The sequence below is a fragment of the Podarcis vaucheri genome, assembly GCF_965113315.1.
Source record: "Podarcis vaucheri genome assembly, chromosome: 5".
NCBI classification, from domain to species: domain Eukaryota; kingdom Metazoa; phylum Chordata; class Lepidosauria; order Squamata; family Lacertidae; genus Podarcis; species Podarcis vaucheri.
In genome coordinates this window covers 65890791-65914689 of record NC_138763.1, presented here as the reverse complement: position 1 = coordinate 65914689, position 23899 = coordinate 65890791, and the positions used below count along the sequence as shown (strand labels likewise).

General features: G+C 42.3%; 1 protein-coding gene and 2 long non-coding RNA genes across 4 annotated transcripts; 2 read left to right on the top strand and 1 right to left on the bottom strand.

Moving 5' to 3' along the window:
- Positions 1-205: 205 nt before the first annotated feature.
- SLC35G1 (solute carrier family 35 member G1) lies at positions 206-17588 on the bottom strand. Of its 2 annotated transcripts, XM_082225002.1 has the most exons (4): positions 17256-17588; positions 16152-16209; positions 9761-9941; positions 206-7786 (listed from the first exon to the last, which is right to left on the bottom strand). In XM_082225002.1, exons 1-4 carry the CDS (start codon positions 17556-17558, stop codon positions 7027-7029), a joined length of 1302 nt encoding a protein of 433 aa, XP_082081128.1. In that variant the 5' UTR covers positions 17559-17588; the 3' UTR covers positions 206-7026. The 2 variants fall into 2 exon arrangements, with proteins under 2 accessions (XP_082081128.1, XP_082081129.1); XM_082225003.1 differs by lacking the exon at positions 16152-16209.
- On the top strand, positions 10843-14253 carry LOC309533549. The gene is made up of 2 exons (XR_014220275.1): positions 10843-11150; positions 13813-14253. It is a non-coding gene; the product is annotated as an uncharacterized lncRNA (long non-coding RNA).
- Positions 17589-17892: 304 nt separating the features above from the next.
- On the top strand, positions 17893-23088 carry LOC309533550. Its single transcript, XR_014220276.1, has 3 exons — positions 17893-17988; positions 20958-21077; positions 22337-23088. It is a non-coding gene; the product is annotated as an uncharacterized lncRNA (long non-coding RNA).
- The last annotated feature ends 811 nt before the right edge of the window (positions 23089-23899 follow it).

Genomic DNA, 23899 nt, shown 5'->3' with positions numbered 1-23899 from the left:
AACTTGGATGACTTTAAAGGGGTTTAGAAAAATTATTGGAGGATAAGCATCTAGTTGTAAAATGTGAGAACTGGATGCTGGATTTAGATACACCTTTGGATAGATTAAGGAAGGGCCTTCTCACGAAACCACAGCTTATTGTTTATTCCTTTGTATCAGCTTGAATAGCTGCGAGACTCTTCTGATATCAATGAAACCAAGCGTGTATTTTTCAATGTATTTATTAGAATTTATGAAATCATATAAACTTATTAAAATATACTTTACATTTTAAAATCCAGGAAATTAAAAAGTTGCCTATAAAAAAATAAGCATCTACTACAAACAGCAGCAGCTACAAAAACAGCTTAAGAAGGTGCAATAAAGTCAATGAAAGTAGCGCAAGGGCAATCCAGCTTAGCTCCCTGATATTTTGCAAAAATAGAGATCGCATATACGGTATTCAAAAGCATTTTTACACTGGTGGTTCCTTAACGTCAGAGACACTTTTTAAAGAACCAGATTCAAGAGTTGCTGCTTTATCATGACGACTGTCTACTGGCAATATAGCAACATATTGGTATTAGGTACATCAAGCAGAACCTCCAAAAGACAAAAAAGATACACCATCTTTTCTGTGTATATTTGTATTATTAGGTCTATCTTATGTTGAACAGACCATAAACAATCTACTGTGCTGCTCATTCTGATACGTTCTCTTTGGACAAGCCACCGCAGGTCACTATACTATGACTAACCCATAACACCTTGGTAATTGCTGAGGAAAACTGGAAGGAGACACAGGAACAGTGCAATTCAAATCTACTTTCCCCTTTGCAAAGTATAGTAGGTTAAAGATAATCCATTGGCATTTGTATGCATTAATGAAAGCTACATAGGATTAAAAATTATTATCACTTAAAAAGGCTGAAGAGACTTCTACAAGACTAGCACAGTGCTACATACGGAGTGCGCATATCAGGCAGTTGAAAGCTACCCTGAACTATTTTTTATTTAGTTTGAAGTATTTTAATGCTGCCCCTCAATTAATCCCAGGGTGGTTTGAAAAAAAAAAAGAAAACATAATTTGAAAAACTAATTTCTCAGGAGCTTAGCACCATCCTAAACAGATCTTTTCTAAGTAATGCCAGTTTTGGATTAGGTCAGGCATAGGCAACCTTCAGCCCTCCAGATGTTTTGGACTACGATTCCCATCATCCCTGACCACTGGTTCTGTTAACTAGGGATCATGGGAGTTGTAGGCCAAAACATCTGGAGGGCCGAAGGTTGCCTATGCCTGGATTAGGTAATTGAGGATTAGCTAGATTTAATTTCCCACAGCAGCACTGAGGAACTTGTCCCCACTCACACCCCAGATGTTACTGGACTTCACCTCCCATTAGACCCAAAGAGCACAACCAATGGCCAGAAATGATGGGAGTTGCAGTCCACCAACATCTAGAGAGTCGCAGGTTCCCCACTCACCCTAGAGAAATATTGGAAACATGTTTGCAATGGAATAATAACCATATGCCATTTAACCAATGGTAAGGGAGCTTTACAGCGGAATCCTATTCATTACTCCCTGGCTAGTGTGTACAGTACTGCAGCCTCAACAGACCAGTTCACTAAAGAAATGCACACCTCCGTGGGACAAACGCATTCTGACAATTTAACTGAGAACTGGTATCCATTCATAGCTTTGTGCAAGGGGGTCACCAACCTTTGGGGGCCAGTGGACACCTTTGGAATTTAGAGCAAGTACTATGGGGGCATCAGCCACAAAATGGCTGCCATGGGGATGTGACGTAACACAAAATGCCTTCCACACCAAAAAGGGCAGGAAATGAGACAAGACCACAGAATGGTGTGGTCATGCCCATTGATGGAAAGGAAGCACCCAGCTAGTGTGGCATTCACTGAGAGAGCTCTTTGCACCTCTCCTCTGTTCAGAACAGAAAGGAATGTGAATGCCCAAAGATGGCATCCAGTGAATACGGACCTGTTCAATGTAAGAGAGGCCAAGGCAGTATAAATAGGAACAACAAACAGTTTCTTATGCACTGTAGATTTTTGAAGGACCTGCTGTAGGTGCCATAGGAGGTAGTTGGGCACACAGGTGCCAGCCCAGGGCAGCGCATTGGTGACCCCAGGCTTGCCACGAAACAGTCAACTTATTAGCATGATACTAAACCTCATGAGTTGTTCTGGGTAGTTATTTTATCCTTTTAGAATTTCACAATTGCTCTAATATAATCCTATTCTTCTACTTCTGCGACTTTTCTTACTTCTATTGCTCCTTGTGTCCTTGTTGCTTTGCTATAGTACAGTAAGCCCGCAACTTACGTGCACATTTTGCTTTATGCGCTTGGCAATCAATATTTTTTAAGGGGGGTGAAAATGGAGTGATGTCCGGGAAAATGACTAGCAATCCCACCTGCCATTGAACCCAATGTGTTTTGACTATACACTATTTTGGCTTTGGGCACAATTGTGAAATGTAATTCCTGTGTATGTTGAAGTCTCACTGTACTATTCTTCCTGTTGGTTATTTGGTTCCCTTTTATGACTGTTACTTTTATGAGAATCATGAAAATGTAATTAAAAGCCAAAGGGTATCTAATAATGCAGTGCCACAGATAAATCTGCATTACAGTAGCACCCTGATTCTAAATAAATCAGCTTAAAAGTGCCATTTGTCTAAATACAGTCAAACCTCGGTTGTTGAACGTAATCTGTTCCAGAAGCCCGTTCGGCTTCCAAAACTTTCGACAATCGAATCGCGGCTTCCAATTGGTTGCAAGAGCTTCCTGCACTCAGCAGAAGCTGCATCAGACGTTCGGCTTCCAAAAAATGTTCGAAAACTGGAACATTTTGGTGTTCGGGAGCCGAATCGTTAAAAAACGGAGCCGTTTGGGAACTGAGGTTTGACTGTACATAGTACTTATTTTCAAGTAAAAGTGCCTATGTGCACTTACTTGGCAATTAAGTCCCACTAAATATAGTGGGTCTTGCTTCTAAATAAGCATGCATATAATTGGGTCATTCAATTAGCAAGGACACTTTCAACTCACATAAATGGGATGAAACGCTGGGTTCATGAAATCAAAACAAATATGAACCAAAAATCAGACCAACCCTTTGAAAGAGAACAGAACCCAAACCTTACCTGAAGGGATCTGTTAAACCCGAACAGGACTCTAAATTAAGCATAGAGGTTCAAGATAAGGGATCCATCCATTCATTTTTAGTGTGATAACAGTCACAGGTCAACACTATCAGGCCAAAAGGAATCATGAGCATGTGAAATTTGTATTGGGAAGATTTTTACACATCTTGGGCTTGTCCTGAGATTTGTCCTCTTAAAAGATTAGGCTGTTCAATAGTATAAAAAAGTCTAGTACTCTAAGCGTGCAAATTAAACATTACACTCTTGTATCAAGTGTTCTATTTCTACTGCAGGCATACTTTAGGGAAGTGCCACTTCATAATACTTACAGACAATGGCTGATACTTAAGGTACAATAAACAAATTTTCTGTATATCCCATGAACTGAAACAATTCCAGAGGTGTGCTGAACTGGGATTAAACAAAAACAGTGAGATGGATTCAAGCTACCCGTATTGCTTAAAGAGGACAACATGGACATTTTCTTTTCTTTTTTACATGAAAATAAATCATGTCTATCCTGTCCAATGGATTTCCTGATCACCTGGAACAGGAATAGCATATTCATGCTATGAGGAGTATGAGGCTGCCATGTGCCCATGTCTCTTCCCTCCATCTCCAAGTAATATTAAGGCTGCAATCCTATGCACACTTACTTGGAAGTAAGTCCAGTAAGGCTTGTTTCCATGTGGACATGTATAGGCACACACAGTTAACCAAGATAGAAAACAGCATTGGTAAGTAGATGGATAACAAGTCTGAACTGATGTCAAAGCAGTTTCCTGGCTCCCTATACCTCAAGGACCCCAATCCTCAAGAAGATCAGCTGCAGCAAAAAATAAATAAAGAATGGGGTGATTGAGTTGGTGGGTAAAATATCCTTGACCTTCAGCCCTGGCTGGATTGAGAAGCAGGTATTCAGATATGGCAGTGAACTTGCTCCTTCTTGGCCCCATTTTGGCTTGCTCTGATAGATGTAGCACTTTGCTTACCAGAGTAAGCCTCCTTGAACTCTGTGGGACTTCCATCTGCAATACTAGCCCTATACCTCTTCCTGTTCAGAGAACTGGGAAGCATTTAACAGTACTTAGGAGGTCATGGCTCAAAAAGGCAGTTGGGATGGGGGGAAAGAGATTTTGAGAACTTGATTAGATTCATGCGAGTATTTTTCTAAGCACATGCCTTTTCCATGCTCTGAGCGCAGCCCACCACACTGCATCAAAAGAGACACCTGAGTTTTTGGAGCAACTTGTTTAGAAGTCTGGCTACATAGGACTGCTGCTCATGGGAGAAGCTGAGTATTTCTTTAGCATTCCAAAGTATCCTCCTCCTACAACAGGCAATGAAGGCTGGAGAGACCTTTCCCTTCTCTTTTTCTACCCTCTCAAGAAGGAGAAAGAGCTCTAGGAAAATAAACAAGAACAGCTCCTTGTCGGAGGAAAGAAGTCATATCATTTTAAAACCTAGCTAGGCTCACAGTGACTGTGTCTTTGGAAAGTAGCGGTTTCTCGTATTGGAAATATTTCCAGGCTCGTTGGTCAGACTTCCCCACAATTGCAAGTGAGGAAGCCGTGCAGTGCAAGTGACTAAGCTGTTTTTTTTATAGACTAACAACAACTTTGTGCAATATTCTTACTGTACAGTCATACCTTGGAAGTAGAACGGAATCCATTTCGAAAGTCTGTTCAACTACCAAAACATTCAGAAACCAAAGCACGGCTTCTGATTGGCTGCAAGAAACTCCAGCAGCCAATCGGAAGCCCCGCCGGATGTTTGCCTTCCAAAAATAGTTAGCAAACTGGAACAGTCACTGCTGGGTTTGCAGTGTTTGGGAGCCAAAACGTTCGGGAACTAAGCTGTTCCAAAACCAAGGTACAACTGTATATTCAGAGAGTACTGACATGTATAACATGTTTTTATTCTGAATACTGAATATGCCTTAGGAATTTTATTTATCACAATTATGTGCGCAATCAAAGTGACGTCTGGTGCTCTTACTAAAATACAATCCACATACTAAAGTACATTGACACTAGGAAGTTCTGGGGTGACTGGATTTGTGTTTCAATGAATGCTTCATGATATGCTTTTCACATTAGCTAGCTGAAAATAAGGTGCATACAGGGAAATGCTAGCCTAATCTGTTGCATATTGTACTTGGTTTTACTGATGTTTCCATCTTGACTTTTCAATAACAGAATTCTAAATAAAAATAGAAATGGGGTAGCATCCAGGTTTAGGGGTAAACTACATGAAAACAACGCCATTTGTGTTTTAAAGAAAAACCGGCTCTGAGGGATGAGATTTGGAATCTCCTGAACATTGTTCTATTTTTATATCTGGTGATGAAGACACCAATGTAACTATGCATGGGAACTTGGCTTGGGTTACACCAAACAGGAAATGTTACAAATGAACAAGCAGTGAGGAGAAAGAAAGATACAGAACGCTGATGACACTGATACCATCTCTGTGGTTTAGCTGACCATATTACACACAGACATGCTGCTCTCAAAAATGCAACTCTAACACAGTCAAATGTGAGTGCGGGCAACACCTGCAGAACAAGTCTTGTTGGTTGTAAAACCCTGATTCATCCAGATTCTAGCTCATGTGAACATTTTATGATTATACATACATTTCAGACATTTTCATGTTATGTTGTACACATCCATCGCAACTACTGCAATACAATGTCATTTCATGTCTGAGCAAGGCTTGGCTTTCTGTTTTTGCACCAATACAGTGGTACCTCAGAAGTCGAACGGAATCCGTTCTGGAAGTCCATTCGACTTCCAAAACGTTCGGAAACCAAGGTGCAGCTTCCAATTGGCTGCAGGAAGCTCCTGCAGCCAATTGGAAGCGGCGGAAGCCACATCAGATGTTAGGGTTCCAAAGGACGTTCACAAACCAGAACACTCACTTCCGGGTTTGTGGTGTTTGGGAGCCAAAACGTTCAAGTCGCAAGGCATTCGTCCACCAAGGTATGACTGTACCAAGAAAGATCTCTATGCAAAGACCTGCTGCCCCTGACTTCTCCACCATAGTGAATGGGATGTCTATGACAAGCCCACAAATCCAGGCCGCAATAGATCAGGCGGCTTGTTGTTTTGTGTTGCTACAGTATATGTAAACACTGTTCCAGAATTATTATGATAGGCAAAAACCACTTATGCCAAAATTCTTGGATTTAAGTTGATAGACACATCAATCCTGAGAATATATACTAACATAACTTGCAATGGCATGGGGCAGTGTTGATGCATCATCAGCGTACCAGCTTATTGTGGGTCTCTGGAATGCAGTAGCTTCTGGCGCATCCCACTCTTAGTATATAGGGGCTTAAACTGTCCACCATCCTTAAACCCAAAATTCTGGCAAAACTGACAAGTAGGTGCTACTTTAATTGCATAGTTAAACAGACAGACATTCAAAACATTTTGCATAGTACTGAGCATGGGTGCCATTGTCTTGGCCATTGTCTTTTCTTTTCTTTGAATCGTAGCAGCTGAATAGTGGCAGCCAATATGGCCTTTGCTCCATCTACTCAGGCACAATGTAATAATATAAAAGATATATATTGCTATAAATACATTTTAAGATCTGCTTCACCAAAATATAGAAAAATAACTATGCCAAAGCAACAACTAGTAGAAATAACAAAACAAAATGGGAACATTACCAGATTGAAACGTGAACTGGGCACACACTTCAGCCCTACCTGTGCAGGCGCAAGTCTCCCTCTTTGCCAGAGAGAAGTGCCTGGTGCCAGAGTTGGCACATGGGAGCACCATCTCCACGAAAAGGAAAGGTGGCGGCGAATTATTTAATACTCAAGTGCTTTGCTCTCTTTCAGCAGTGAAATAACACCCCACCTGTCAAATTTCATTTCCTGTACTTTTTTTCGAGTTTTGATGCCACTTCCGAATGACCGTTCCGGAACTGCTAGCTACTACGCAAAGGGCACCTCCGACTGTCCACCACGTAGGCAAATGATTGAGGAAAAGAATTTGGAAGATAAAAGCAAACACCACGTCCATTGTTTTCATTATAGCAACAGGACCAGCTTTCTCTATCTGTAGTGCTTTTGTAAGGAATATTTGGCCACCTAGACCCAACACTCCAATTAATACCAAGAGAAATCTATCTATGCCACAGTTGGGTAAACTCCACTCACCCATTACGAAAAGTGCTATTAGACAAACTATTAACCCAATTACTGCATAATACCAAATGGACAAAAAATAATGCACTGATTTCCCCACCTTCCTTAGTATAACAAAAGTTGACGCGGCAGCTACGGCACTTGAAACAGCTGCTATTGTCCCTTTCAGGCGATCTCTGTACTCTTCTTCTATTCCAGCAACTCTGGATCCAAATAAAAAAGGTGGTCTTGCAATAAGCACCACTCCGGTGATTGTAAACAGAGTGAAAAGAATATCCCAAGGACTATACTTCTCCTTGAGAAATATCCAGGCCAGTAGTGACGTAAAAACTGGGCTGCTGAAAGTAATGACTGTAGCGTCAGCAAGAGGCATCACTTGGAAAGCATAGTAGAGAAGAATCATTGCACCAGAGCCAAGCAATCCTCGAAAGAAAAGAACGAGTCGTTTGCCTTCTGGTCCCAGAAATCCTGTTCTAAAATGAAAGAAAGAGAGATGTGTATAATTTAACTCATGGCTTAAGGTTTCCATGTTCATGCATCAATAGGACTTTGCAGTGAATTTCAGATCACAGAAAGTTAAATAACACTGTGATTTTTCCAACGCTGACACTACTAGGACACTTTCACATTCCAATAGTGTCCCCAACTTTGATGCATTTTGATCAAATGGTTATAAAAACTCTTTGGCATTCCGCTCTTAGTTTGTAGCTTGAAGCCTGAGATGCAGCAGCTGGGTGACTTGAGGAACAACTTGTTATTTCCAGGACACATGGAGACCAGCCAGCCAGCATGTGAAAGGGCACCAGCAGACATCAGGGAAGGTTGTTATCAAAGGCTCCTTTGGGTCATTTTATTGGGTGGCAGGAAGACTATGAATTTTAAGCTTGTAGTTGCATGGGGCAGCGTGTTGGGCTTTTCATTTTTGGAGCAACTATCAGTATTCTAAGTATTCCTGTTTTTATTATCCTTTTTAGAATGTTTTTGGCAGTTTCCATGGTCTTCAACTAGTCCAGACACAAGACTCACCTCTGACTTCTAACCTGTACCATGAGACCAACTTTCACATACAGTATTCACTTTTGACATACTAATAGTGCTAAAAAGGTACATTATTAAACCTAAAAATGGCAATTCATAGAGCAATATACATAGTGCTACCTTAGCATTAGAACTATATGAAAACCAGTGATTTTTACACTTGTTCTGAGCCAAAAGGTTGATAAGCTATTGAAAACCAGTGGGGTTTCTTTTTTAAAGACTCACAATTTCAGTGAAGCACCTGGGCATGTTTGTTTTTCTAGATATCATAATAATAGATATTCCAGTGACTCTACAGTGGATGACAACTATATTCACTGTACACCCTCACACCCTTAAAATCTGCTTATTAGCTTGTTTTCTGGTGAACTACAAAAGCGAAGACTGCTGTGCTGAACTCTACGTTTGTGTGCTGTAGGCTAGATTTTAGGGTATTTGAGGAAATCACTGCGGCTTATGTTCTGGAGAACTGAAGATACTTCTGCATTCTAATCACTGCAATAGACACTTCTGCATTCTGGTCCCCAGCAAACATCGATTGTGCAAGAAGTCTAGAAAGCCACAGGAATAGATCGGAACGTGGATGGAGCCCCCATTCCAGAGAGTTCCCTTACTATGGGCACAGCTACATTTGGCTAGAAATATCTTCCTCTTGCTTTTGTCCTGCCACTTTGCAGCACTTATTGAAATTGATAAAATGAGTGTCCCATCATCATGATGTGTTCTAGCCCAAACACTGCATGCAGTGCTCTTTTGGTTTGGCCAGCTGTAGCTGGAGTCCAAAATGGCAGAAGCAGCATTGCGACCCACAGATTGAAGACCTACCTGCTTGCCTTGAATCCCTGAATAATTAGAATGGGTGGTGGTGAGAGCAGCCTTAATTATTTTTGTTGGCATAAGCATTTCTCATAATCTCTTCAGGCCTCTAGCTTCACAGAGTGTGGAAGGCAAGGTTGGTGAGCTCATTAGTCTTCCGCCCAGGGAAGGCTTTTCTCTGCCCCTCCTTATATTGTTTCCCTTGCTGATTTATGGCATTTTGTTTAATTCTTACTGTATACTTGCTCCAAAAAGCGGTATACAGTTGTACCTCAGCTCCCGAACACCTTGAAAGTCAAATGTTCTGGCTCCTGAACAATTGAAAACCGGGAGTGTTCCAGTTTTCAAATGTTCTTTTGGAAGCCGAACGTCTGACGAGGCTTTTGTGGTTTCTGATTGGCTGCAGGAACCAATCAGAAGCTGCGCTTTGGTTTCTGAACGTTTCGGAAGTCAAACAGACTTCCAGAACAGATTATGTTCGACTTCCGTGGTTTGACTGTATAAATAAATGGCAATAATAATAATAAATAATAAATAATCCAAAGTGCATTTTTTCTTAGCTTTGCCTCATACAAAGGAGGCATAATACTCACCTGTAGTATATTAAACCAGGAAGGACAAATGTCATTTGGAAAACACATCTAATGGCACTGACTTCCACTGAATGAACACCTTCAATTTTCTTGAGGAATAAAGATGCCACAGAGAAGAGAAAGGCAGACAGCAGCGTATAGAACAGGCCAAGCCCTGGACAGGTCCTTTTCCCCTTTATTCCTGGAACAAAACAGTTTCCAGTTAGCAATTAACAATTTAGCTATAATTTCTTCAACTGAATTTGAAACGGTTCTTTAAAAAAATATGTCTACTATGAGGAGGGAAAGAAACAAAAGAAATACATTTAGTGCAACTGAAGGTATACGGTTGGTTTTTTTAAAAAAAGATAACAGAAATTTTTGACATGATGGTATGGACTGTAATTTTACTCTTTCAAAAAGTTCTATGTTTATCTGCATGTTGCATTTTTTCAACTTTTTTTTTAAAGTAGTCTCAGTGTGGGGTGTATAAATCCATGCACCATGTTTGCAAAATAGGTCCATTTGCCACATTCATTACATAGCCCAACCAACCATTCTGATAAATTTTAGCATCAAGAAATATGAACCTGCGTTCCCGAGGCTATATGAATGAAAATTACTGCAGGCTCAAGCATCTATCCCAGTGTTTCCCCAAGCATTGTTGGGTAATATTTAAGAAATCAACCTTACATCTTATTTGTATTAGGAAAAATCTTGAGTTTTTAAAGCAAATGTAAAATATTAGTTTTCTTATCTAACTGTAATGAATAACAATATAACTTACACCCACTAAATATGGTTATTTCTACTTGTTTCATTATATATAGTGTGATACCCTATTATTTTACAATGAGCTGGCTACTTAGAGGAAGTTATCCTGTTGTGCAAATATCTTAACTTTAGTATCCCAATAATATGAACATAATTCTGGGTAGAGGTGGTAGAATGCCATTGGAGTTTCTTTCCCACAACTTATTTACACCCAAAACAAATATAATGATGTTTTGTTAAAAAAAATATAAAAAGAACCTTGAATCCTGGAACTGTTAGCTGTGTAGGGATACCATCTAAGAAGATTAGAGAGGCAACAGAGTTATCTTCAGAAGAAAGCAGTGGTTTGGCAGGGCATTTCTGTCGGTTGCTAAGCAACTTGGAATCGCAACCTGGAAGCTGATAAGCAACCTGGAAGCTGAGAATCAATGTTTTCTAACATTCAGCTGCTGTGAATCCAAGGTGACAGAATATGCACAGACATGCTTTGGCTGCCTTGGTCCCAGGATTTCAACTGGTAAAGTCAACTTCTGAGCAGCAGCTGTCTCTGTTTTGAAAGGGCTGAAATCTTCAAGCGCTGGACACACTAAGGTTAGGCTTAATGTGAGAATGTACTTGGTATGAGGAGTAGTTACAGGTAGTGTTGGTCTGCCGTAGTCAAAACAAAAGATTTTTTTTTTTTTTGCAGTAGCACCTTAGAGACCAACTCAAAGCTCATACCCAGGCGTCCTCAAACTCGGCCCTCCAAATGTTTTGAAACTACATTTCCCATCGTCCCTGACCACTGGTCCTGCTAGCTAGGGATCATGGGAGTTGTAGGCCAAAAACATCTGGAGGGCCGACTTTGAGGAAGCCTGCTCATACCAACAACAAACTAAGTTGGTCTCTAAGGTGTTACGGGGAAATTTTTTTTATTTGGTATGAGGAGTTGGACATGGATTTTACCACAGTTAAGTCGACAGGGTCCTTTTACCAGTCTGCCTGCATGAAGGTGCAAACAACTCTCTTCTCGATAAAATCAATTCCTGGAAATTAAACCTGAGCACTTCTACTCTTAGCCGATCCAAATCTAAAAGTCATCTGGTTAAGTTTCCCACTTAACACAACACTTTCCTCGTTTTGTCCTAAAAGAGGAATCTACTTATGGAATTCTCTGGAGGCATTCCGTGGAGCAAAAGGGGAGAAATTTGGTTCAATTTGCATCTACAGGCAAATTGTATCAAATTTGCACTTCCTAAAACAATGAAAGAATCGAAACATTGGCATCCTCCAGAATTCACACTCATCCAGAATTTGCCAACCAAAGAATGCTTATGCATATATTAGGGGGGAAAGTGTGCATAACAAATGAATATATTAGTGAAAATATCATGCAAAAATTCATAACATTAGGAGAAATTGATTGCAAAAATGTGCTCACTAGTCAAAACTGCACATAAAAATGTGCAAAAATTCACACTAAATGCTGAAGAATTTTCACAAATTGCTATAGAAATGTAGAGAACTGAGAGAACTGAAACCAACAATCCTTCCATCCTTATGCGCAATGGGTCTGTTATGGCATAACTCTTCCTATATTCTTACATACTAAAGCAGTCTTCACCTACCTGGTCCCCTCAAGATGCTTTGGACTACAACTCCCATCAGCCTGTCAGTTGTGTTGAATGGAGTTGTAGTCCAAAACATCTGGAGGTCACTAGGTTAGTGAAGGCTGTACTAAAGCATATTTAAAATTCCAGTTTACTCAGAAGTGATGCTAAAGCTTTCTGGAGACTTGGCCACACGATTACAACACTGGATCATGTAGCAACAGGATGTAAAAAGGATCCAACCAAGATATTTAAAAAATTGACTGAAATCAATACAGATAGCTTGGGGTTCATCCTATGACGTTGCATATTCTCATCTTGCAAAATCCACCATCTCCTCTCGCAATCTACCTATCTCAGATTCTCTTCCTATCTTCCTAATCTATCTCGAAAACCCCTTTCATTTTCTTGCCCTTTTTCTTCCTGTTTATCTGTGGATATGTCCTCCTTCACCTCCACATATTCCTAAGCACCAGTTCTAGCTCATGTTCAGAACTTTCTGTTTGCTTTCAGTCTACTCCAAAATTCTAGACTACCATGGGCAAACTTGGCACAACGTATAGGTTCTTCACAACACATTTGTCTTCAAAATCCCCAGGAGTTCTTAATATGGCGATTTAATGTGACCACATACTGTTGTGGTGGAAAGGCAACCAATAAATGAAATGAAATGAAAGTTACATCTACATGGGCTTAACTTTCACTGCATTTCACTGGCTTTCTATCAGACCAGTACAGTGGTACCTTGGGTTACATACGTTTCAGGTTGCATACGCTTCAGGTTACAGACTCCGCTAACCGAGAAATAGTGCTTCAGGTTAAGAACTTTGCTTCAGGATGAGAACAGAAATCATGCAGCGGTGGCAAGCGGGAGGCCCCATTAGCCAAAGTGGTGCTTCAGGTTAAGAACAGTTTCAGGTTAAGTACAGACCTCCGGAACGAATTAAGTACTTAACCCGAGGTACCACTGTACTTGAAGCACCTGGGCAGTAGTGAGTAACAAAGAACACCTGGGCCTCTAATTTGTGCATAATCTTATGCATGTCTATTCAGATTTAAATCCCACTGAGCTGAATGGCACTTACTCCCATGTAAGTGTGTTTAATAAGACTGCAGCCTTAATACAGGAGAATCCCCAGTTATGTGAGGGTTCTGTTCCTGGCCACCGCATGGATCACTGGGATATGTGTAAGTGAGGGTTCCCCCGTTCTGCCCCTACCCAACCCCCTTTCGGCCCTGCAAATGGTGCGCGTGTCAGTGGGAGCGCATGTGCTGATGGTGCACAAGTGGGGAGACACCTGTACAGGAAGAGGCAAAATCTGAAGAACACATTTAGGGAGGGGGGTTGGTTTCAAAATATCATCTATGGCAGGTATATAAGCAAACAATGAACTAAACAGGGCTGCCCACTCTCTTTCAGAAAAGCTCCAGAGCAGGGGCCTCTGCGACATATTGGAACAGAAAAGAATAGATTTCAAAGGATGCTAAATCTCAAGGCATATTACTGCTTGAGGTAAAGCACACACATCTCTATTTAATCATAATGGGTTTTAATCTAAAGTGTTATTAGAAGAACAAACGTGCCATTCTCTCTCTGAACCTACAGTGTAGCTGTTGGCAGAGCTTCACAACATTAGCCAATACAGACCGATGTAGATTTGATCCCTTAATTACATTATTGCCCCAATTTGCTCTTCTTGTCCAATACAGACCCACATTAATGGAAATTTTTCTCTGAAATATTGGATTAAAATAAGGAGACTCAGAATGGACTGAAGCTGAAGAAGGAAAAAAAGCCATGCTGATCTACAGAATGAAGAATAAGAACAAAATATCAAGTTTTGGTGTAGCAGTCTACTTTGATTACCTAAAAGATAAAAGTGCCAGACTTCTGCACAGACTTTTTATATGACACTAATTCTCTGAAGTTGTTGCTGTATAAAAGGATGTTTAGGGATGCTGGAAAAGCGAACCTCTGCATTATTAACAAAACACCAAACTTTCATATTATAAAGGGAAGGTATCATAGTCAATTGTACTTTCTTTCTCTTAAAAAAAAAAAAAAAAAGCTGGGCTGGTATTCCAGACTAGCAAAGCAAACACTGTAGAAACGAATGACCTTCTTACTGCAATTAAAAAGAAAGAAAAATATTATAGGTTTTAGAGCATCTGTCCTTTCAATGTAAACTTCAAGAACGGAATAAGATAACCTTCCTCTCTTCTTCAAGCGCTATCCTTCGTCACACAATGGCTCTCTTGGGGAATGTCTCCAACTCAGTAGCAGAGAACTTATCTTGCATGCAAAGGTGCCTCCAGGTAGATCTCGGAAATATGCCTGCTGAAACCCCGGGGAACTGCTGCCAGTCAGTGCCAACAATACTGAGCTAGATGGATCAATGGTCTGACTTTGTATAAAGCAGCTTCCCATGTCCCTATGTTCTCGAAGCACAGTAGGTTTCCATTCAGCACTGAGAAAACAGCGACAAAAAGGTGTTCAGTGCCAAAGCACAGCAAACAGTGACACCCACAATTTCTCTGCTGGGTATATAAAGTTTTAAGAGACAGCGTTATTCTTTCAGTATTCCATTTGCCTAATGTTGTTTTATGGCTAGCTCCGCTCTCAAGAGAAGGATCAAAATGGAGAACTGAAATTACAATAAACAGGTATTCTATATGGAGGAGCATTCAGCCACACGAATCCTCATCCACCTTAAGTTTGAAGTGGCACAATCCAGACAACATCCAAAATATGTAGGTCCCCAAAATGGAACGATCCTACAACCTACTCAATGGCTTCCAGAATGTAGCAGCACCCATGCTGGATCAGGCCAGTGTCCCATTTAGTCCAGCATCCTGTTGTCACAGTGACCAACCTGATGCCTATGGGAAACCTGTAAGTGGGACCTAAACACAACAGCACTCTCCTCTCCTGCAATTTCCAGCAGCTGGTATTCAAAAATATTGCCTCCAACTATGGAAAAAGAGTACTGTATAGCCATCCGGACTTATAGCCACTGATAGCCTTTACCTCCCTGAATTTGTCTAATCCTTTACATTATCGACAGACGCTTCAATACACTGTGTGCAAGACCAGTGTCTCTGACTGTCACAGGAACTTACCACTAGAAATGCAAAATAATATTAAAGACTCTCTTGATTTGGAAAAGTGGTTGTGGCGGCAGCAGGGGGAAAACAAAATAGTTCATGTGTTATCTAGGTCTCTGGACAATCCTTTGCTTTGTAACGTTTCGCAAACTCATATAAACTTGGAATAAAACTTCTACACAGCAGATTTCTCCGCAAGCTTAATCCTACACACTATGACTGCTCTTGCTGAAAGCACTGTTACTAGCAGCTCACAAAATGCTAGGTTGACAAATCACCACTCTTTAAAACAAAAATGGTTATGTTCTGAGTGCCTCCCTTATGGCTCCAAGGGGTAGATGATTAGATAATTAAATATTAACATAGCTTTTCAATGTATGATTAAAATAAACAATATTAGATGGCTTTTCCATTGCCAGCCTGATTAAACATGATAGTTACATATGTTGATGTAATTATTGTGTACGTTAGCAAGAGAGTGTGCAAGTACAAATTATGCTGTAGAACAAAATGTCCTTTGTTGCAGAATATATTTCATACTACAGTACTTCAGGTCAAGAGAGAAAGACGCATAGTATAGGACCACCAACAGTTTAGTTACCCCTTTACAAAATATAACCACCCTTATGCTTTCATACACAAGCTACACACCTTCCTATATACATAAAAACGCCAGGCTATCTATACATGCACCCTACTTTGGTGGATTTGTTGTACCCCATCACAACCAACCCTGGATTTACATGAAGTGAGGATGCAGTAGGGGAGCTAAAAACAAGGCAGGTTGCACAACAGCAGTGGCCATGGCATGAGAGAGAGAAGAGAGGGATACTGAGAGTGGGGGATTGGTGATTTCAAATCATGGCAGAAGTCAGAGTAAAGCAGGGATGGAAGGAAGAGCGAAATTGTGGTTTTAAACAACAGCAGAGGTTTGAATTAAGTACCTTCATACAATGGAATATGTGAGGGTTCCGCATCCTTTATCTCTCTCACATGAGGCAGCTGAGGAATGGAAGAAGGAGAAGTCTAAGTACAGCGAGAAGGGAGAAATGGGGTTGGGAAGGTGAAAAGCATGTTTGTCCTTGCACGGGGAAGGGGACGTTCTCTCTTAAAGTGTGGGGGAATAATAATAATAATAATAATAATAATAATAATAATAATAATACCCCTCCCTCCCCAGCCAGAACTGGGCTCAGGGCAGCTAACACCAAATATATAATACTTTAAAACACAAAATCAAATGATGAGGGAGTTGCCACCACAGAAAGCAGAGACACAGCCCCTAGTACTCTATAATAATTAAAATGCAATTCCCCAATTCCTTACTCGATATCATACACATCGATTTTTACACATAAGCACAAGATTTTAAAAATTGGAAGAAAAGTAAAGCTTATTAAGGAATAGATAACCTGTGCTAAGTGATTTTAGGAGGGCAAAAGTGTTAGAGACCAGCGATGGGAAAGGTTTCTCTTTACCTTTTCAACTTGCCACCATGATATGTTCGGTAAAAGCACTAACCTGCCTTGACAGGCGCTGGGAAATTCTAGGTTAAGCCCATGCGCCCTAACTCTTAAAAGTTTTAAAACAAAGGAGAAACGGAATCCCAAAACATGCACCTTTTTTTGAAAGAGAGCCGCACGTGCATGGCACTGTATATAAACAGAACCACAAATCAAAGAACCAAGGAGGGCCGAGAGAGAACAAGAATTGTTGTTGTTGTTGTTGCTGCTGTTGTGACTACCTTAAGCGGATGTATTCAAGGTTGGCAAGGATTTGGGCAGAGCCTAAAAGGAGCAGCTCGCGGGCACCTCGCGTGGAGAGAGGCAAGATGCAGCCGGCCTTGCCACGAGGCCAAGCGGCGAGGGAGCGCCGGCTCACCCTAGGGCGCACCAGGGCACTGAGACGCCCGCCGGTCGGAGCCTCCGCCCGAGGCCGAGAAGAGGCGCGCAAGGCGCGCGGCGTTGCGCCTCTTCGCCCTGCCTGCTGCCAGCTGGCCAGCCTCCTCTCTCCCCGCCCCGCGTGCCCTCCCGCCTGCCCTCACCCACCGGGCGTCCCGCGTCTCCAAGGGAAACTTCCTCGGAAGCAGCCGCCGTCGCCGAGGCTGGCAGAGCCCGCTGCCGCTTCCAGGTCGTGCACCTGGCAGAGCCCGCCATCCTCGCCGTTCCTGTCGTGGCCCCCGGGAGGAGGGGAATCTTCTGCCTCCCACCGCCCTCCGGCGGCGGCGGCATCCTCCTCGCCGCCCTGGCGCTGCACCATGAGGACCGCTCCTCCGGCTCCGGCTTGAACACAAACTGCTCGCCGGCTCTGTCCGGCGAGGAGCCGGCAACTTCGGTGCGCGTGCGCGGCATGCCGGCCGTGACGCCGCCCCCCGCCGGCTTGCCTGCCTGCCTGCTCTGCGCCGGCCGGGCGGCCTGCTTCCCCGCCGAGGGGGATGTTTACATGTCCCGGCGTGAACTGCGGCGACCTCCGCGGGGAAGGTGGCAGCCGCGAAGGCTCCGTCGGGCCGCGGCGCGAAGCCCCCTCTGCCCCATTTCCCCCGCTCTGTCGAGAGCCGCGCGATAAATACAGCTCTTCCCAAGCTTCCCCTCAAATAATATTTTGGTGGAGGGAGAAACGCATGCCAGAAATCATGTGTTGAGGTTGTTCCTGGATTACCGAAATATTCCTTCGTGTGCTTAGCCAAGAGAAGCTAGGCTTCCTGCGGTTTAAGTCTCGCTTCTGCCCTTATCTCAGTTGGTGACCTTAGGCAAGCCACCTCAGTCCTCTTAAGACCTCCAGGTATAGGGCGGAATATAAATTCAATAAATAAATAAGTAATGAAATACATACTAATAGCCACTTGCTTTTAAAAGAATTGTACGGAGGTATGAAATAACGTAGGGGACGCGGGTGGCGCTGTGGGCTAAAGCCTCAGCGCCTAGGGCTTGCCGATCGAAAGGTCGGCGGTTCGAATCCCCGCGGCGGGGTGCGCTCCCGTTGCTCGGTCCCAGCGCCTGCCAACCTAGCAGTTCGAAAGCACCCCCGGGGGCAAGTAGATAAATAGGTACCGCTTACCAGCGGGAAGGTAAACGGCGTTCCGTGTGCGGCTCTGGCTCGCCAGAGCAGCGTTGTCACGCTGGCCACGTGACCCGGAAGTGTCTCCGGACAGCGCTGGCCCCCGGCCAATAAATGTGAGATGGGCGCACAAACCCCAGAGTCTGGCAAGACTGGCCCGTCGGGCAGGGGTACCTTTACCTTTACCTATGAAATAACGTATGAAATAATGCCTGGCGTGCTCTGGTCCATGGGGTCACGAAGAATCATTGAATCATAGAGTTGGAAGAGACCACAAGGGCCATCGAGTCCAACCCCCTGCCAAGCAGGAAACACCATCAGAGCACTCCTGACATATGGTTGTCAAGCCTCTGCTTAAAGACCTCCAAAAGAGGAGACTCCACCACACTCCTTGGCAGCAAATTCCACTGTCGAACAGCTCTTACTGTCAGGAAGTTCTTCCTAATGTTTAGGTGGAATCTTCTTTCTTGTAGTTTGGATCCATTGCTCCGTGTCCGCTTCTCTAGAGCAGCAGAAAACAACCTTTCTCCCTCCTCTATGTGACATCCTTTTATATATTTGAACATGGCTATCATATCACCCCTTAACCTCCTCTTCTCCAGGCTAAACATGCCCAGCTCCCTTAGCCGTTCCTCATAAGGCATCGTTTCCAGGCCTTTGACCATTTTGGTTGCCCTCCTCTGGACACGTTCCAGTTTGTCGGTGTCCTTCTTGAACTGTGGTGCCCAGAACTGGACACAGTACTCCAGGTGAGGTCTGACCAGAGCAGAATACAGTGGCACTATTACTTCCCTTGATCTAGATGCTATACTCCTATTGATGCAGCCCAGAATTGCATTGGCTTTTTTAGCTGCCGCGTCACACTGTTGGCTCATGTCAAGTTTGTGATCAACCAAGACTCCTAGATCCTTTTCACATGTACTGCTCTCACCCTGGGCCAGCAGGGGGATACTGTAGATAGTTATGCAAATGAAGGATCAAAAGTGATGTTCAGTGATTGGATAGTTTGTATGCAAATGAAGGATCGAAAGTGACGTTCAGTGATTGGATAGTTTTAGAAAGTTGCTACAGTAACGTACTGGAACTCTATATAAGCAGGCTGACTGAGCTCTTCAATTCAGTTCTGTTCTGGCCTCTGAATAAACAAGAGCTGTTTGAAGAATCACTGTGTCGTCTGATATGTTCACCCACAATTTAACACTGGCGACACTGCACTGGGCAGCCAGGCTCCTCTGTGCGCCTCAACAGAGGAATCCAGTCACATAAGGGAAGGGGGAGAGGTGCTGATATAGCTCCTTGCACAGGGGTGGAAACCCAAATAGGAAATTATAAAATGTTAGGTGCACTAATCCAGTTACTGGGGAAACAAAAGTTCCTGTGGTAGGCAATCAGCTATTTACCAGTACTTTATTGTGCTGTTTGCTAAACAGCAGATCTGATTGCTCAGTATTATGAGTATACATAAAAACTAGTTGTATTACGGTATTTATGCAGTTTAAGCAGGGCCGGATTTAGATGAAAAGAGGCCCTAGGCTACTCCACTGGTGAGGCCCCTCCCCACCCCCCCACCCTCACAACTAGAAGAAAATGGAAGAGTATTATAAACAAAATCGAGTGAAGCCAATTTCTCCTCTAAAGGACATACAGTAAGATATTATTGTTAAATACCATGGTGTTTTTAAAAAATGAATAAAATTAACACTGAAAAACTTTTGCCTATGGCCTGGGCAGGCCGGGTCGTCCTCTTATATACCTGCTGGGATTGACAAGGCATCTGACCCTCCCCTTAATCTCATAGCTCTCCTGTAGCTGCCTCTGATTGGTTATCATTTAACTCTCACAGGAAATAATTACAGATAGGTAGCCGTGTTGGTCTGCCATAGTCAAAATAAAAAAATTCCTTCCAGTAGCACCTTAAAGACCAACTAAGTTAGTTCTTGGTATGAGTTTTCGTGTGCATGCACACTTCTTCAGGAAATAATTAGCATCACACGTCATGTGCATGGAAGTGGCCGAACCAATTAACCAACTAGAAGGATTACTGTTAATAGCTCCAGTTTTCCTATACTGTAACTTGATATTGCTGAATATGGGCAGGCCATTGTGTGTATATTTCAGCAGTTGAACGTACAAGTTTATGGCCATGCTGTAGTGTAGTGCTTATGCGACTGTGAATAAAAGCTGGCTGGCTTCATTGTCTCGGGGTTTGGGGGGCAAGAGGTGACAAAACTGATTTCCAATAAGTGCCCCCCTTTATTTCCATAACAAGTCTGTACTTGTACAGAGTCTATGCTCTGAACAGTGACACCAGGGACCTAGAAGGTGCAGGGCTTGTCAGTCCAACCCCTGCACAGTCTCATTTTAATTGCTTATATGTCAGCGGCTCCAGGAGCCTTTTTGGCTGGAGAGTGGGAAACGAATGCTCTACTAAATAAGCAATGGGTTGCCCCTTCATTTTAAAAACAAAGCAACAGTACAATTTCAACTAGCTGAATAGTGTTACCTACACCCCTCAGTGGTGAGAGGTTTCAGGGGTCCCCACACATACCTTAGGTTTGGGTTTCTTGGAATAATGGTTATTGGAAACTTCTGTCATTTGTGTGATTTAAGACTTATTTACACATGCATACATTGAGCATAATACAAAAGGCTTGCAGCATTAACACTTCAACATATCATGTTCTCGTATTTAGCTTTGCAGGTGGGCCCAGGTTCAAGAAAGACCCAAAAAGCAGGTTAGCTTTCCTTCTCCCCCTGCCCAGGCAGAGAACAAAAAGATGGGCAATCCTCCACCTTCTTGCTCATTCAGGAAGGTGAGCTGATAACAAAAGAGCATGCACAAGTAAAGAACTTGCCAGGCCAGTTCCTATACCTTTGCCAATCCTCTAATCTGTTTTTTATAGTCCATGGAGGGTGTCCTTGAGAATTTTTTCAAACTACCCCCACAAACACATTACAATAGTCTTCCACTTCCTAGGGAAGTCTGAGATGATAACTATGAGAGGGGACTAGCGATTATTAACAGAGTATTCTCAACACTCTCATCAAATTACAGGATTCTTTGGGGCAGGAGGAATGCCATGAGAGGAAAACTGGTTTAAAACTGATGGGAATTTGTATTTTTGGTAGATGTTACTCCCATCTACATGTTTGTTGACAAACTCAGGGGAATTGAAATGTTTAATGAAGCAGGACACCCCTCAGGAGAAATTGTGCTGATTTTTTGGGCAGCAAGGCATATTTGTTTAATAATTCTGTTTTAATAATGTTGCCTCAAAACTATCCAAGGACATACATTAGGTATTTATAATTTAATGCACTGCCCTCTGGATCACTTTTAAAGAAAAAGTGGGTTAGTAGGGTTGCTGTATTCCAGTTCCTCAAACCCAAGCAGCCTAAAGTTGCATATTCATTGTAAACTTTCAACACAAAATAAGACATGAGTTAGAAAGCACATGTATTCCTATCTTTGATGCTATGTTGATTTTTTTTGTTTTTGTTCTTGAAAAGGGGGCATACTGCTGTCTAATCACACTCTAAAATACTCGATCTCTTATTTTTAAGGGTAGGTATCCCTTTTGCTCTGACAAAGAGAAAGAAATAGTTTCAAAAGAAACCAGAAAGTTCTACCACACGATCGATTTGTGGCTCATATATTTCCTAATGATATCTCTGCTTCCCTTTTATTTTATTTCTGTTTCCGTATTTATTTTATTTACATACCACCCAACTGTGAGGGTAGTGGGGAGGGGGCTATTGGTCCCCCCCGCATTTTTATTGTGTATATTGTGTTTTTATCTTGCATTTTTATGCTGTGAACTGTCCTGAGATCTTCAGATCTCAAAGAATACCAAGCACAATAGTTTGTTAAGGGTTGCTGGAAACTGTAACTCTGTGAGGTGTAAACTACAGTCCCCAGAGTTCTTTGAGGGAACTCATCTGTTCTGAATGTGTTTTGCGTACACACGAAGACTCTCAGAAGCATGCCAGCCAGACTTAGTAACTTTTTCATGTGCATTTTGTTGACAAGTCCTAGAACATCTCATCGTCTCTGCTTGACTTGTCTCATCAGATATTCTCCCTGAAAAGTGGTTCAGGTGTGAACATCTGTCAAACATCTTCCACACTGAAGAGCAAAACAAAGAATTCTTGTAGCTTCTCTATGGTCTCCCTGTCTTCCTTCAACAATCATCCTACATATTGACTAACGATTCAGCAGCCTTCCTGGATTTTCTGCTTGTGATGTAAAGGAATCTGTTTTGTTTTGTTTGTTTTAAACTTTTCACAGTCTTGTTAGAAACACCGGAAGCTGCCTTATGCTGAATTAGACCATAGGTCCATATTCCTCAGTGTTGTCTATGTCGAACCACAACCCTTCTCCCATTTATTGACAACATAAACTTCCATTTTCTAGACATCGTAATTTTAATTATGCATACCTATAAAAAGACAATAACATATTTACTTTATAACCTTGTTATTACTTAGGAGGTAATGTCCAGCACATCTACTCAGATGTAAGCCCCAATGGAGCTTACTCCCAGGAAAGTGTCTATCGAACTGCAGTCTTCTAAAAAATATTGGGTTGCTTCTGCTGACACCAGGTACTGTGCTCTTGAGGAATAGGATCTGTTTCATAACCCTAGGCCAATGTGAAAAGGGCTGAGCCATTTCAGGGCTGTGCTTGTTTTTGCCAAGATATACAAAGCATCCAATTTCATACTGGCCAAGCAGCCAATAAAACTGCCAAAGATGTGTCATGTCACAAAGTTCAGAAACACTTGTCCACTTTGATCCTATTTTTTGGACAATACGGTTAGACCTTCAGAAAATGTAGATGTGCTTTTTACAAACAAATATTTACTCTAATGACAAATTAACATAAAATATATTTTATATTAAAAAGGGGGGGGGGAGTGCTGCACCCAACTAATTTTACAAGTTGGACCTGTAACAAAATGTTGCCATGTGGAATCCAACCACTCCATTTCCCCTCCTTCTGGTTTTCTGGTTTTCCAGTAATAAGCAATAGATGCCCACTGAGCATACCAATTATCACTGGACTCAATTTGGTTTTTTTCCCTTGGGAAGCTTCCCCCAATCCCTGTAAATACTTTTGTACTTCTGAAAAACCTCGTGGTTCCCCTAAGTCTGCTGATAACTAATGTTTTGTCATATTGCTTCTAAAAAGACTGGCACTCAGAAAATTGAGGTCACTATTAGTACAGTGGTACCTCGGGTTACAGACACTTTGGGTTACAGACGCTTCAGGTTATAGACTCCATTAACCCAGAAATAGTACCTCAGGTTAAGAGCTTTGCTTCAGGATGAGAACAGAAATCGTGGTGCGGTGGTGCAGCAGCAGCAGTAGAGGGAGGCCCCATTAGCTACAGTGGTGCTTCAGGTTAAGAACCGTTTCAGGTTAAGAACGGACCTTCAGAACGAATTAAGTTCTTAACCCGAGGTACCACTGTATATAGAGCTGGATCTGCAAAAAACTCTGGTGTTCTGGTTTAATTCCATTCACCCTCCACATACAGCAATAGTGTTCTATTGCCACTGAGCATACTCAGTTCTCATTGGGCTGTTTAGTGCAGGGGTCGGCAAGGTTTTTGTGGCTTGGGCCGGTTCACTG